Source organism: Grus americana, chromosome 6, assembly GCF_028858705.1.
Source record: "Grus americana isolate bGruAme1 chromosome 6, bGruAme1.mat, whole genome shotgun sequence".
Lineage (NCBI taxonomy): Eukaryota > Metazoa > Chordata > Aves > Gruiformes > Gruidae > Grus > Grus americana.
The window spans coordinates 4,822,501-4,839,043 of NC_072857.1; the positions used below are offsets into that span (position 1 = coordinate 4,822,501).

Here is a 16,543-nt window from a genome sequence, read left to right on the forward strand (position 1 = left end):
GTTACATGATGCATCCTGTGCTTTCGTTTAGAACATCACCTTGGTGGGTGGTCATCATCTTCCCTTGCACCAAAGCTGTACCTTCTTGACACCACACTTGATGTTGGATGCCTGCCCAAACACCAAACTTCTGTTATTGTTGAGTGTGAAGGAAATAAGAAGTGCAACAATCAGCAAAAGACAAAGGCAGACCAGCAGTGCGATTCCAGCAGCCCAGTACATTATGGTTACATTCCATGCGAGTTAAGTCACTATGGTAAAAGCCTTGGCAGGATTTTTTTTCAATAGTTTATTCATGATGTTCATTATTATGAGCTGTAAAGACTATGAGAATTTCATTTTTTAAATGTCTTATGGAATGTATCACTTTCTTAGATCTTGTAGACATGCTGTGGAAACCATAACATAAAATATGAGTTACTTACAATAACTAATTTTAATCCCATCTGCTAAGTATGACAACATTAGCATTTCCACTTAATTAAAAACACCCTTAAAGCAGCAATGTTTTAATCACTCCATTTTATTTACTCTCCTCCGGTGTCACTTATAATTGTAACTTTTTATTTTTTAATAATGAGGGATTTTTTTTTTCTCTGTGCATCACACAAAAAAGTGCTGTCGATAATTAGCAGTCTTCTGTTATTACTAGACTCAGGTGTCACAACTGTGTCTCATCCTCATTACAGTAAAAAATTTCACCTATCAGATTCATTATTGCTAGATAATGCGACTGAGAGCCTTAGCAGGCCCTCCAGAAAAGTAATTCAGCCAAGCAAAATTATCAGCTAATTATATTTAGAATCAAAAGCCCAACAACTATTTGCAGATAAATTGTATGAATTGAAGTGAATAGATCTGAATATTAAGATTCATAGATTTAGCAGATGATTTGTTAATTGGAATAAAAAGGTCATTTACTAGCCATTTTAACAATAGATCAATCGGAACTCTATTTATTATTTAACTAGTAGTGCTTAAGGATTGAAATGAAGAATAATTGTATTATTGTTATGATATGATACTTTTCTGGGGGAGGACAGAAACGGGGGGGGGAAGTTGCAGAGCTGTTCCGGCCGTCTTCGGGCCGAAGGCTGCGTCCGTGAGCTGGGGCTGCTCTGCCCCGCTCGGCTGGATCTATAGGTCTTGGCATGGGAAAGGCGCGCGGTTCATAGCAAGCCTTACTGCGCCGTAGGAAGGACCTGTCAGAAAATGCGTGTAAACTTCGGTGCGGAAAGGTAGAAAATGAGTATGCAAATAAGATCATTTGCAAATGAAAGAATTCCAAATTTTAACTTTTATCCAGCAAACTACAGAGGCATTAAATTCTGATTTTACTAATTCATGATCCTGATCGAGGTTTTTCATAAGGGGAAATTGCCTACTCAAATGATGACTCAGATTGCATCTTGGCCTGCAGTTTTGTTTTAGGGAGCTGTTCTTTTTTTTTCTTTTTTTTTTTTTTTTCCATGCAGACGATATGATTAAAAAGCAAATATTTTAACATAACTTAGTGATCTGAGCTATTACTGAAATGTCCACAGTTTCACTCTTTTTTTTTTTTTCTCCTAGATTAAAGAAAACTTTAAAAATCTATTTGCTTTGACATATGACACAATATTTAAGAACTGAAATCATCAATTAAATCACACATCAGAAACATTTCCCTTTGGTAAAAAATATAGTGCTAGACGATGTACACTTTGAAATTGTTGTTAATGTTTAAAATGCAATCTGAAGTGCATATGTTATTTAAAAAAAACCATAAATTACAAATTTTAAAAGTTTGTGAAAAAAACCCTAGCAATCATTGCTTAGCAAAAGCATTTGCAGAGAAATGTGTATCTCTGGGTTTTGTGGATATGCCTAGTTTTCTAGCATGAAAACTGAATACGTTATTCTTCATTTTATTTTTTTCCTGTTCGAAACCGAGTAGATCTAAATGAAACCGAGTTCCTTCTGGGTGCCTGTACTAAAGTACCAAACCCGATACGCACATGAAGGTAGCAAAAGCCTTTTGGCTCGTCACTGAAAATAGAAAAGGTGAACGTTGACAAGATTTCAGATATTTTTTTCTGGGGACTGAGGGAAACTGAAGTTAAAAATAAAGCCCTCGTATGGTCAACATGTTGGAGGAAATTCAAAGACTCTCATAAAATAAACATATTTTAAGAAGTGTTTTGAATTTCACTGTGTAATTTCTGGCCAACAGAAATTACAGTTGTATCTTTGGAGGGACATTATGTCAGATCAATGGTCATTATGCAAAAAAAATAAACTGAAAACTTGATGCCTTAACCCGTTCAGTTATTAAAACGCAAACACAAAGAGGATAGCTTTTCTGCAGATTCGCTACTAGAAAACTTTGCGCCACTCTGTCGCACTTATAAAATATTTGGGTTTGATGTTCCAGGAGATACGTAAATTCTTCCCTGAAAAATCACAAGTACGAAGCATCTCACGCTTTGGCAAAGGAATCACACCAGTAGTTATTAAAAAATACGACAGTTTATGTCCCGAAAAATAAAGGAAATTATCCGAAGCATGTGCATAAGCTAAAATATCCCAGCCCAAGCATGCTGCAAGTTGTTCCTAGGCTGTATTTAATCATAACCTTTGGAGTCTTAAAGCGGAAGGAGAATATCTGTTCTGCCAGGTAACGGTGATTGCGTGCGTCTGTCTATACATCCGCGTGCATCCCAACGTGTGCACGTGTGCCCTTGCTTTTCTGCAGCATTATTAAGAAAAGCCGTCCATACTTCACCATGTTGTTACATGTGTCTGTCTGCTGATTATAAAATGTGTTAAACAGTATTTAAAAAACAAAAAAATGCAGAGCTGCGCTTTGATTTATTCAGCGAACAAAACATATGCTCGCTGTTCTGTTCTATGTAATTCATATGATCAATAAAATTTTCTTTAAAAAGAGCAACTTTGGCATTTAGAAGGATTGTGCTGCTGAAGAAAAAAATGTTTCACTCTTGCTATATGTAGTCAACCTCGATGCTCTTGCGCCACAATAAGTTTTTGGCTCACTAACGTCTATTTTTATGTATTTATTATTTCTAATCTTCAGGGTCGAAGCTGTGTATTGCGGCTGTTACCCGCTGTGTCCCAAAGCCTTGGTGTACCCGGAGATATTCCCAGGTAGCTGCTTTGCTCCACATTCTTTTTTCTGAAACGTAGTAACGTGATTCATGCTAAAATACAAAGTTTGAGAATAAACTTGAGCAAAAGCAATTGTTTATTTGGCAAGCCAACATGTTAGTGTTAAGGAAAATTTTATGTGTTTTAATACATTAGACGAAGTTTATATTTGCCATCTGTTCTTTTAAGATAACACAAAAGCAAGTTTTGAAATAGCATTCTTCATTGTTAGCATACACAACCCATAATGATAGATTTTTTGTTAAAAGGTCAGTGATGCTGCAATGGTTTGCAGATTTTTTTGATACATGGAAAAAAAAAAAACCCGAGGCCTGAAAATCACACCAAATTATTTAAACAATTTAATACTTAATAGTATGCGACTGCGGTACAGGATACACGCTAACGTAGTACCAGTTCTTTGAAAAATCTCATCACTAAATGTATCACATATGCATTGTGTTACATTAGAATAATGTATTTTAATCACCCAAAGGAGATGTCTAAACAGCACAACTACACAGTCTTATTTAGCATTAAACATCCTTGTGAGCTGAGGTAACCTTATAAAATCATGCTTAAATAATGTAAAACACGAGGCGGCACAGAGCAATATGCATTTTTAATTAGTAAAGTGACTAATATCGAGTGTGTGCTTTGAGGTTTTTGTTTCATTAAAAATGTATCTGTTTTTCCTGCAGCTGAATATCTGTATTCTACACCTGAACAGCTTTTTAAAAGGCTTCAGAATTTCTGCAAGAGACCAGATATTGTAAGGAAACATCTCTATAAGGTAGTTGTTCAGAATAGTTTTACATGATATAATGCCATATTGAAGTACAAAGGAAAAAAAACCCTTAAAAAAACAACATTTAATTAACATACTAATGTTTAAAGGAAACATGCTAGGGAGGGATATTAGTCGTTACACTAACAAGGATTAATTAAGCTAGATGCCAGTTGTATTAACCTAGGTCTTATGAAATACGTGCACTTAATGCATGCTACATGCTTTTTTTTAATTTATTGTTTTCTAAAATGACTGTCCTTTACATTTGGACCCAAGAGGCTTATAAAAATGAACCTGGATTAATGCAACTCATTAGTTTAAAAGGAAAATAAAAGAAAGATCCTACAATTATACTAATGAGGATAAGCCTACCTTCCTATCCTAATTTAATCTTCAGTCCTCAGAAAATGCAGGTGACTTGTATCAGGTAAGATTTCTCTGCCTTTTTGGAGGTATTTGAATTATTTCGATAATTATGATTAATTTAACTCTTTGCTTTTTAAGGTACGTTGAACACAAAAAAAGTTTATCGGAAGCATAATTTACTGGTAGTTATCATGTCCTATTCTTTGCAGTGATTTATGTAGTGAAAGTACTGTTTCAGTGGCAGACCTTCCAATCGAGTTTTGATCGAGCGTTCAATTCTAGACCGACTTCCACATTTTTAAGAGGTGTATTTATACTGCTAGGAGTCACGCTTTTTTTTAATTACGCGATTGTAGATGAAGCCCTAAATTTTATATTATTCCAGTGTAGAGCTATTATTACACGATGCTGCTTTTAGAAAAATAACTGCTCTTTTCTGCATGCTGATACGTACATTTACAGTGTTGTCTGACTTTTACAGTCCTGGCTATGCCGTGGGCAGGTTGGATATGCATTACCGCTGCCCGACAAAGGTGCTTCAGGTAGCATTTGTAAAAAAAAAAAAAAACAAAAAACCCACCCTGAATTCAGCTGAAAATCCTTAAAAGCTTGGGAGCGCACAGAAATAACTCCTCGGGTTACCCGTGCGATACAAATGTGGTCTCTTTAGCGTTCCCTGGCTGTCGCCGTCCAGGCACGCTGTTAACGAGCAAGTCGAGTAATCTCCTTCTTAATTTGGAGGCTCATGCTGCCAGCAGACCTAACCTCATCTCTGCACCGTCCTCCCTCTGGGGACCAGAAAGCGTTGGGGCTTGCTGCGTGTCGTCTGCCTCCCTACCCCTTCCCGCACACATGTAGCGGGAGGAGCCAGGGTTTAGCCCACGTCTGACTTTTTTTGTGACCTAAAAATAGACATTTACATAATGATACATCAAAGATGATGTCGTTTCTGCAGGAAACAGTTAAAACTTCAAGAAAAAAGGAGAGAACCAAAAATGCAATTTAACACCCAATTTCAAGCTCATTATCTTTCATTGTCTATTAACTTGGCAATGGTTCAGAAGGTAGCTCATAATAGTTTAAAATGCTGACTGAACACTTCCAGTGTTCAGCGTTACTTCTTGAGTCAATAGTATCGTATAGTTATACGTGGTGGCTTCAAAGGGAAAACAGTCCTTAAACGTTTACCTTGACATTTCCCAGTGCTTCAAGTTCGGCTAATAGTTGCGTTCACGTGGGTCTTCCCTCTACGCGTGGATCCCCAGCTCCTAAACAGAGCCGAGCTGCACTAAAAATGGAGATAACGGTACAGCAAATACTTGATGTAAAATGGTATGGGTTTAAAATGTGTGCACGAACCCCGCAAGCAAAATGCTAATTTGCTTGAAGGATTTTTCTTTTTTAAAAAAATCCCTTGGGATGATTTTCCGGCTGAAGCTGAAGGAGTTTATCCTACCCCTTGCACGTGGGCACTGTTAACAGTGCAGCCCCCATCGGATCTTCCCAGCGTTCGCACGGAATGTCTGCAACAGGTAGCAATCGAGCTGAGTGGGGGATCGCTTTAAAATGAGTAAAGCAGAGACTAATCCAGAACCTGGGACTACCGGTGAAAAGATCCCTGTTGTCTTTAATAGGCTTTGGATCAGCTCGGAGAATACTGTTAGAGTTGTCTTTTTGTACCTACACCCACGTGTGCCAAGTCTTCCTTTCGCGATGAAACTATCCGCAAAGCCTCTTAGAAAAACACTAGCTTAGATCTGTGCTGTTCCTGTAATTTTCGATGGAACGATTTTTAGGAAGCTGAAAAAAGTGAAATCATGAAAGGCGTGCAGCACTTCCGCTGTATTTTCACTTTTTTCAAATCAGTATAATATTATATTTACTGTAGTGGAACAGAAAAGGGACCCCAGCACGGTGATGCATGCTACCTATTTTTCTTTCAGAAACCTTCCTGACATGCTCCCTGCCTCAAGTCCGTAAAGAAGCTGTGGAGTCTTGAAAGTAAAAATGCTTTAAAAGCAAATAGTGCTTTTCTTTACTGTTTGGGGATTCTGCTTCGTAGGTTGGGAAGTAATCATCATCAGAAGTACCTTGGCTTATCCTTTTACGTATTGCTGGGTTTTTATTACTAAGGCTATCCATAATAATTAGGCGGCAGTCTAATTAAACAGGCAGTTACTCCTTCAGTTGTCCTCGGAGCTTGTGCTGACAAAATTAGGGGCAAAAGGGGAGATAAATGGCAGCGGGGCAGTCGGGTTAGGGAGCCGGACACAGCGGATGTCCCTGTGAAAATGCACAGACCGAGACATTGAACTGCAGGAGCTTAACTCCGTGGAGCAGATTGAAGCTGGCAGACTCGTTAAAGTGTCCGTAATGTAAGCACCTATGAAAACCTTTCCAAATGATGTATTGCTTACCCTGTGTATTCTCACAGCACCCAAGGCTGGCTCATTTGCATTTCGACATTGCCTTCTACCAGTTATTAACAGAAGATTGAGATGAGCGGAAAGCAAACCTCATTTGTTATCAATTATTTGTTCTGTTCCAGTTTTATGGAATCAAACGTTGCTCTCTGGTTCGGGGTATTTGTGGTTGCCAAAGTAAGCGCCAGAATGAAGCAAGTAACAGCAACAGGGCATCGGTCTCCATCAGATTACACCAGAGGACCTGTCAGTGTTTGCAGGGTCCCTATCTAGTAGGTTTAAAATTAAAAAAAAAAAAAAAAAGAATAAAAAATAGGGCAAAGCATTTGTTTCTGCATTATTTTCTTTAAGTTTACCTTTCAGTTCCCTCACTTCAGTTTCTTAATTTAAAACAGCATGTATAAAGAGTATACAGTGGAAAGGGACAAGAAGAGTTGCCAAAAGCCAGGCATGGAAGGAGCTGACAACTTTAAATAATCTCTCCCAGCCCTCCCAGCTGAATGAGTGCTGGTTGACATGCTGTCAGCTTCAGTTCCTACAGAAAAATCCTACTCTCACTCATGCTTGTTTAACGGAGAAAAGAATTTGGCCCACTTTCTGACATTCATCTTCTCATTTCCATCACACTACAGAAGCTCACCTGCCTATGAAAAGACACATGGCGTGATTTTTTTTTTCCTTTCTTACACCACTGTAGAAGGAAGTCTGCTGAATTCAAAGGAATTAAACTGCTGTAAAATCAAATTAAGATCCCAGTTAGACCGTAGACATCTGAATTGTTTCCAGTCTCAGGATTTGGCTGTATAGGGCAGTTCTGACAAAACTTTTTTTTTACTTTTTTTTTCCTTTTCTTTTTGCTCTGATTTGAGATAAAGCAGTATCATCAGTATTTCAGGAAAACACGTAGAAGGGAAAACTGCTCCTGGTCCAGCTTTAATATTTAGGCACAGCTAGGGCGACAGCAGGAGGCATTCTCAGCCTAAGGATACGGGGTGCTGGACAAGCGAGGATGTCCCATCAGCCACTCAGCCCTGTTGCAAGGAGCAGAAGTTGTTCATAGTTCTTGTACGGCTCATGTAAGAGCCAGGGATGATGCCTCTGCCCTTATCCATACCCACTGCCCAGCAAAACTCCATGAGAAATTTCCTTTTTCCGTAAGGATGCTAACCGCCACTCTGGATCAGCACGCCATGTGTTTAATTCCATGGTTTTGATAGTGGTGAGCATCAGATGTTTGGGAGAAGGCTGACACGGGTAGAAAGGGGATATTAAAGGTCTTCTCTTTGTCTTTTAGAGTTAGAGATTGGTCCTAACCCTGGACTTGGACATTTTATCACCTTTCACAGCCTTTTAGCATTAAGTATTGCCAGGCTGTACATAAAGTTCTCCATTTGAGATTCAGGCCCTTGGAAGCCCCTGTTCCTGTCTTTCACGGCTTCCTATAGCAACGCGGCTCATCATATCTTTAGAGACAGCGGTAAAAGCATTTCCTTCAGTTGGCTCAGGGTTTCCCCACCTTCAGTTGCGTTGAGTGTCGTCTTGTTCTGGAGTTGGTCGCCTGGAAGCAGAAGCTCCTCATCCATCTTTTCTATACCATTCATTATTTTATAAACATTTGTCAAACTCTTGCAGTATCCCGGTCTTTTCAGTCTTTCCCCGTGAACATTATTCCATATTTATGTGCTAATTTCTCATCATCCAAGCCGTTTTGATGCTTGAGAGCTGTTTTTGTGCTGGTGCGATCATTGCTTTACAGAGTATTCTAGGCCATGCCATCGGTTTATGTGATGTGTTGTACTCTGATAATTTTCAACCTGTTCCTTATGGAGCCAAACATACTGTTTACTTTTTAATGGTGAATGTATATTGAGCAGATGTTTGCTTACAGTGTTCTGCAGATCTTTTGTCCTGAGCTGATAAAGTTAATTTAGAGCTCTGTAGGATATGCAAATAGTAGAAATATTTCTGGCAGAGCGCGTTTGCAGAGGAAAAAGAAGGCATCGTATTGAATTTGTGCTTCTCCCTGGTTAGCGTTAGGCGCAGGTTGGAAGGAGGTTGGAAAGACAAGTGGGAAACTTGAATTTGCCTCTTGAGATGCTTGGTTTCCAGTGAGCGTAATTTAAAACGGTTTCAGAGATGGTCTAGATCTGCTTCTCCGAGCCTGTATGGGAAGGTTATAGCAGCCTGGGAACTCTGGAGTGCGGCGTGCTGTGTCCCTGCTCTCCCGTCTCTGTGTCAGTGCTTAGGCATGGGAGCCTCAGTAAAATGTATATAATTAAGAATTTCTTATGCGAGAGAAAACTTTGGTTACTTATTTAGAACATAGAATCGTAGAGTAGTTAAGGAAGGTACCTCTGGAGGCCATGTGGTCAGCCTCTGCTCAAAGCAGGGCCCACTTCGAAGTGGGATCTAACTTCAAAGTTGGATTAAGTTGCTCAGGGTCGCATCCAGGTTAGACTGAAGTCTTGACATTTTCCATTCCCATATGTATAGCTGATATAGGTGAAATCCAGCTAGCTTAGGAGGTTTGCACAGGTGGGAAGATCTGCTGGACTGTGGGACACTATTTAAGCATTTTGGGTCAACCTTAGGTCTTCAAGCAGCGTGTGGGTCTGGAAGCAGCTGTGGTAGAGTGAGGTCTGCTAGCTAATGTGGATCCTCACTGTGAAAGAAATGAGCTAGCAGGTAGCTGTTGAAGTTGCCTCCTAGGTCATTTTGGGATCCAGCCATACATATGTAGACATATGTGTCCTGCATCTGAACTTCTCCCAGGGTTTGCCTTGCTCTTGGCTCCCTGAGGTATACATCCAGGAGATTTCAGGTCTCTGAAAACGTTGGACTATAGCTCGTAGCAGTTGGCTGCACTCGTGGAGCAGGAAGAAAGCGTTCATTAAGAAAGCAGTTATGTGTGCATCTTTCAGCATAAACACCAGGACTTTGAACTTTTGATTGTCACAATTTTAGATAGCTTCCAATTTAGTTTAAGAAAGTGTACAAAAACTGGTGGATGAGCTACAACTGCTGCAAAACGGTAGATGGAGAAACAGGTCAAAGGAGATAGGATTGACTTTGAGAGGAAAGTTGCAAAAAATATGACAACTTACTTTTTTGAGTAACGTATATTGAAATTACCTTGAAAAAGAGAGCCTGAAACTGTTTCCTACTGTTGCGGTTGGTCAGTGTGTTCTGAACCATCCTCTGCAAGGTACCCACCAACGTATCTTGCATAGATTCGCATCCAACGTTTGATGGCTTTTTGTTTAAGAATGAAATGAGTTTTGAAAGGCTGATGTAAGAAACTACAGAACAGACCAGTTTGTGCAGGGAAAAACCGTTACTCTACTGAGGAGTATTATATGGGTCTGACTCGGGCCTCTCAGTGCACCCACTCCCTGTAAACCAATGCTGTCTTCTGATGGTGGTTTCCAAAGGTGCTTGGCGTTTGAAAGTTGAGCTCCAAAAGTAATTACTGCAAGCTGCTTTCCACCTTGATTCTCCCCCAACGCTCACTTACAGAGGGAAGGAGCTGGGTCCCAGAGTAAAGCTGACCCGATACAAATTGGCTCTGTAAATCACTCTGCTGTCTTGCCTGCCAAATCTCAGTTTTTCCGCTGAATGATAGTCTCTAATTCTTAATTTTAAGCTAATTTTTAAAAAAGTACATAAAATGTACACCAAATCAGTACTGTCTTCTTGAACTCCAGCTGTCCTGAAACAGCGGCTCTGAATGGATGAACAGTCTTTGTTAAATTCTAAAGGTTAACTCTGAAGTCTAATGATGGCAGAGTAGATATTAATCGCTTCACTTCTGACCTTAGGACACAAGAAACAAATAAGTTGATTATTTTGTAAAGGATATTGTACTGCTACTGACATTATGCTGCCTGTTCTTCATGGGGAGGTCTCTATGTGAAAACTTTGCTTCTCTCAATCTCTGCATATTTAGGAGCTGTTGACTGAGTCGCTATTCCTTGAAAAAATGAATGCCCAGACCTTTGCAGAGTTATCACTCCCCCAAAAAAGGAGTTGGATGTATTCTCTCCAAGGTTACCCTAAAATAAAGGCCAGAAGCCAGACCGATGACGGTCCAGCAGGAGAATTAGGCCCTCGCTCCTGCTGGTTGGTGGTTCCGCCGTGCCTGAGGGTGCGAGAGGCAGGTCAGTCCCCGCAGGTGTTCAGTCCTTGGCCTATCCGCCGAGACCACCGGTAAAACAGATGGACGTTTGATGGTGGAAGCCCTCATCCAGGAGCAAATAACCTGGGGCTGCCGACCAGCTCACCTGGCTTTAAAAAAAACCCGCGGAATTCACCCCGTTTCCAAATAATGCCGCGTAAGCGTTCTCTGACCAACTCGCTTCCACCCCTGCGGAAATCCCGGGTTTCGGCACAGAGCCGTGCTCCTTCCCGCGCGACAGACGTCCCTTTTGTATCCCAGCATCTAACGCGGCTTCGTGCGCTTTTCTCTTCTGCTTCCTCGTAGGGCGAGACGGCTGGGTTTTCTTGGGCAGCGCTCGGCGGTAAATTCAGGTCTCTGCTCGCAGCAGAACCGAGGGAAGATTTGTGACAGATGGGGCTAAGTCACAAACTTGCAGCCTCAGGCAGAATTGTGGAAGTTTCCAGAGTGTGCCCATATTTACCTGATCAGAGAGAAAAGAAAATCTGCAGAGGAAGCCGAGCCTGGCTGCTTGTCATAGCTGACACAGAGCCATCTGCCACAAACCTGTGGCGGCTTCAGATCTCCAATCCCTGCCACCACCCCAGCTCAAATTAAATACAGATTCTTAGAGACGTTATGATGGTTACACATGTCCTCGGCATCACATGCAGGAGACTGTTCAAAAAAAATATGTGGCCTGTTGTATAACCGCACTCATGTATCCCATATGTGGTGCCACATTGAATTTCCGGTTGAATCTGTTTTTATCCTTTGTACTGGATGACATGGTGCCTGAATTCTTTCTTTTCGCCGACACGATGGCAGCCAAGCTGCAGCTTCAAACGCTCACACTTGGCTGAGTTTCTACCTAGGTTGCCAGGTTATCATTGGAGCCTTATTGTGTCCTCAAAGGGCCACAGGGCCTGAAAGGAGGATCCGAACGCTGCCGGACTAATTGGGCAGCCATCTCCGGGTTGTTTGGAGGCAAAGGGCTGCTTTAGCACTTTTTTTTCTTTCTTTTTTTTTTTTTTTTTAAATTAATGACTCTCTGGCACGGGGGTTTTTAAGTGAAGGTATTAATAAGGGGTCTGGCAGGTAATCCCATGATTCGCGGAGTTACATTTGCATTTAATTAATCTTAAAGAAAGCTGAAAGATAAACAGCTGTAATTCAAACTAGCATGGGAAATATGCTACATGGTGCCATCTATCCGATAAAATGAAAGCCGAGACACTTGTTTTATTTCTCTCAAGGATGGAGAACAAACAGATAACAGTCAAAATACTTCCAATAAAAACCAGTAGTTTAAATGTAACGGCAGTTCATCAAGAATCTTCGCATCCCGTTACAAATACAGTCTTTTAAAGATAAATCACTTATGATTCCAGCAGTCAAGCTGCTATATTTGTTGATGTAAAATGTTTTGAAGATGTAGATTGTACAATAAATTTTTAATAAAGTGCCCACTGCAATTTTTAATTAGCATATCTCATTCATGTATAAGTGTGTACATCTATCTGTATGTTTATCACTATGCATATCCTTGTGGCAGAGTCAATGAATGCAATTGTGTCTTTATCTGATGAAGTAGAATCTGTGTTGCAAGTGATAATAAAACGTTATGACAATTCCAAGATTTTCAACTCCGCTCTGGGAAGAAGCAAGAAGAGGACTCTGGGTGAGGTGTTACGATGTGAAGCCAGGTAAGACCCCTCTTTGCGGACAGCCGTGGTGTCAGCTTCCCTCGTATCAGGCAGGGTACCTCCTCTCCCCATCGCGGCAGCAGACATCAGCATCTTTCCTTTGCCCGAGCACCGTCCACAGCAGGTGAAAGGCGTGGGCTGGCCCCCTCCACACACATGCCTTCCTGCCTTCAGACGCCATCAAGATGCCGAACTGTCCTTTTTCAGCGTGGGAGGGAGCATGCGGTACCTCTCTTTAAAATCACTCCATTAAGCAATCAAAAAACCCAAGGGAGATCCAACGGTAAGTGTTCAGATATTTTCCTAGCGCTGCAGAGTTGCGATTTTGCAGTAATCGTCTGTCTTCTAAGCTGGTTCCTCCTCATTTCTGCTCGACCAAAGCCCAGCCTTGGGTCTAGGCGTTCAGCGTGGTTGAGTAGAAGTGGTCTTCTCAAGACAGCGTGCGGAGGTGCGGTAGTCATTCTTGGTAGAGCCGAGTAACAGGACTGCCTTGCACTTCTTATTGGAGTGTATCATAAATGTTCACTGATGTTATCACGCCTTGCACTCACAAGAGCAAATTTTTTTGGTCTTTACTGATGGAGAAACTGAGGCATGGTACAATTAAAGCAAATCGCTTCAGGTTTCACAGTGAGTCATTCTCCGAACCAATAAAGGGGAAAGAGGAGATGCTGTAACGTCGTGTTAGGGCTTGTGGTGAACAGACTTGATACACCAAAGCTCTGTGGTTTCAGGTTGAAGACTCCCGCTGTCCTCAGTGCACACAACACCCCAATCAGGCCCACGACCGAGGGAGGTCTCGCCCAGCTCCTTGGCGAGCCGATGCTCTTGCCTTGGTTTACTGACCAGTGGTACTTTAACCATACCTAGCTCAGTCTGGTAAGCGAGGCTTCATCTTGATGGAAAATTTTCCCTCTGACTTACAAACCCTTGCAAATAATGTTTTATAATAGAAACACTGTGGGAACTTTAATTGCAGGGTAATAAATAGCAATGCTGCATTATCTTCTGGTATTTCTTTACATTCTTAGCGAAGATACACAGCTGCTCTAGAGCAAGGATGAAAATGTCCTTCCCGCATCTCCTGGGACCTTCAGGTTGGCCTCCTGTCGGGGGGGGCCACCCTGGCCTGTTTCGAGGTCCTCAGCGAGGTGGGACTTGCAGGTCGCGGGAGGCGATATTTCCCCCGAGGCAGTGTCCCCCCCCAGCCCGCCGCAGGCTGAAACAACCTGAGGAGTTTTGCCTCGCGGTTTCTGAAGATCAAACGAGACGGCCGCTCCGCGCTGCTTCATTTAAAGCCTTCACTTCGAAAGGTCAGGGAGACAAATTGGGATCTCGGTCCGGTTGTTCTTACACACATGAGTACGTGGTGAATGCAGAGACCTAATCTGATGAGTAAAATGACAGAATTAGCCCTTGACTTACTTTCATGTTTATTGATGTTTCACCTGCGTTGACACAGCAGCTGCGAGCGCTCCGATAGGAGTTTTGGTGCAGAGTTAAAGCCGAGTGGGTTTTCCCGACTCCTGCCAGGCTCGCCAGGCAGCGCTCCGACCAGACAGCTCCTTGCCTCCCGCATCAGTAACGGGCCAGGCACCTAATCCTACAATCCTTTTGTCTTAGTATTTGAGATCACAGGAAACACAGGTTTATTCCACATGAGAATTGTCTTTTCCCGTATAATAGAAAAGAAAATCCTAAATTAACTAGGGAATTCTGTAGCAAACCATTTCCAGCATTCCTAGCCCCGCTCCGGTCGTGCTGCAGGCACTGCGAGGAGCCGTGGTACAGACCGGCTTCCATCCGTGTTTGCAGCATCGAGACCTCTGACTTAGCTCAAAGCTGTTCTGAATTAGGAGGCTAGATTTTTCTAATTGCATTTTTAAAGACCGAGCCAGCAGTTCATTAGAAATCACGGAGCAAATTCTGCTTCTCTATTACACCAATATAAATCTTGAATGAATTTATATCAGGATAACTGGGAGGGTAGAATGTACCTCCCATATTGTTCCTCAGATTATTAAAAGTTAAAGGGCCTTGAAAATTAAATTCACCTTTCCCCATTCAAGCTGTTTACTCCTTGTTTTTTATTCCAGTAAGGACAGTTGAAATGAATTAGTCAGTCTCATTTCTGCTCATAGTCACTTTTAAGTTTGGTTCTCATGTACTAGCCCAAGACTAGTTTGTGTGGAAAAGACCGGAGGGCATTTTCTTTCAAACAAATTGTTTTCATGGGAATAATTTCCTAGAGAATTATATTAAAACCTTTCCATGAATCCTTGATTTTACAAAAAAATATTTTCCTTCTAATATATCCTTGATTTGGGGGACATGGCAGTTCTTTATTTGCAGATATAAATGAGCACCTTAATGAAAGTCCTTGACAATTTTACCCTCTAATAGGCTAACCTTATTTAACTGAAATACTTTTTAAATGATTCAGTCTGGTAAGCGAGGCTTCGTCTTGAAGGAAAATTTTGCCTCTGAGTTATGAACCCTCGCAAATAAGGTTTTATAATAGAAACACTGTCAGAACTTTAATTATAGGGTAATAAATAGCAATGCTGCATTATCTTCTGATATTTCTTTACATTCTTCGCGAATATACACAGCTGTTGCTGGAAACTGATAATCAAGCGCTGTATAACTGTGTTACAACTTATCACCCACCCTCCGTGGAAGCAGCAGCAGCAGCAGCAGCGATGCTGATGGGGAGGAGGCAGCGGGATGCGGCCGCTGGAGCCCGGGGATGCGGCCGCAGGACCCGGGGAGCGGCGGCTGGCGGGGCGGGGAAGCGGGGGGGGACGGGGCCCGGCCCGGGGAGTTGCCCGAAGCTCAGCTGACACGCGTGGGGGGGGGGCACCCAGTATCCCACCCCGGGAAAAGCTTTTCCCATCCCGGCGGGGCGAGGCCGAGAGGATGGAGATGGGGGCAGAGAAGGGGAGCGGGGTTAAACGAGGCCGGGGGCAGGTATAGCACAGATAACAGTAACAAAAATAACGCTAAAGCGGACGCTCTGGAGCCGGGGGCGATCGCTGCGGGGGCTGCGCCGCGGCGGCGGCCCCGCTCCGCGCCTCTCCGCGTAACGCTGCGGGCGGGAGCGGAGCCCGGCTTCACTCCCTCCGCCTCGCTCCGCGGCCGGCGGTGCTCCGCGGGGCGGCAGCTCGCTCCCCCCCCCCCCCCGTTTATTATCAATATTATTGATAATACAAATACAGTGTGAATTTGAAAATAAGATTCTTTTGTAACATTTATATATCCAGCCGGCAAAGAGAAACACGCACACGCACACAACCCCCGCGGTGGTCTTTCCGCGGGTGCGGAGCGGCTGTCCGGGGCGGGCAGCCTTTCCCCCGGCCCTGCGCGCCTCCGCGCCCGGCTCCATCTCTCCTACGGTTTGGGTGTCCGCGCTCCGAACAAAAATAAACCAAAAGAACAACAACCCGACCCCAAACAAACACAAAATCCCCCCAAAGCCCGAAAGAAAAGAGAGCGAAGGAGCGCGGCGCTGAGGAGGACTGGGAGGGATGCGTGCTGGGGGCTTAACCCTTAGAGCTTTGGAGGGGAAACAAGGAAGTGCATTGGAAAGGCATGTCTGTAAACAATGATAATTAGCCTTTTCGAAAATCATAACACTGATTAAAATCTCTGATTCATTATTTATTCATCACAGAACCTCTTTGCAGACCTGGGAATAGTGATTAAAACCTAAGTGCTTCTCAATTTTGCGCAGCTAGAGAGGCACCTAAAAAGGGGTTAAAACGGAAAGGAAAGAGGAAACCAAGCAAACAGAATTCTTCTTTTAAGAACCAATACTTTCTTCTTCCCTTCCTGGCAGGAATACTCCTATTCCCCCAAATTTTGGTATTATGAAAATGTTTCTCATACTAAGTACAAGTGTTAGACTGAATCCAGTTGGTACTAAAATTGCAAACACACTTTCACTCCCAGAAAAGCC

At 42.5% G+C, this 16,543-nt stretch overlaps 1 protein-coding gene across 20 annotated transcripts in view; it reads left to right on the top strand.

Annotated features, from left to right (window-relative positions):
- GTDC1 (glycosyltransferase like domain containing 1) overlaps positions 1-14,474 on the top strand; it is a 187,136-nt gene extending 172,662 nt beyond the window's left edge. For 8 of the 20 annotated variants that reach the window (XM_054830068.1, XM_054830066.1, XM_054830071.1 and 5 more), the window contains 3 exons: positions 3,077-3,147; positions 3,849-3,940; positions 6,852-14,474. In XM_054830068.1, the coding sequence (XP_054686043.1) occupies positions 3,077-3,147; positions 3,849-3,940; positions 6,852-7,076 (388 nt within the window). In that variant the 3' untranslated portion in view covers positions 7,077-14,474. The other 12 variants (XM_054830074.1, XM_054830080.1, XM_054830077.1 and 9 more) reach the window with 10 other exon arrangements.
- The last annotated feature ends 2,069 nt before the right edge of the window (positions 14,475-16,543 follow it).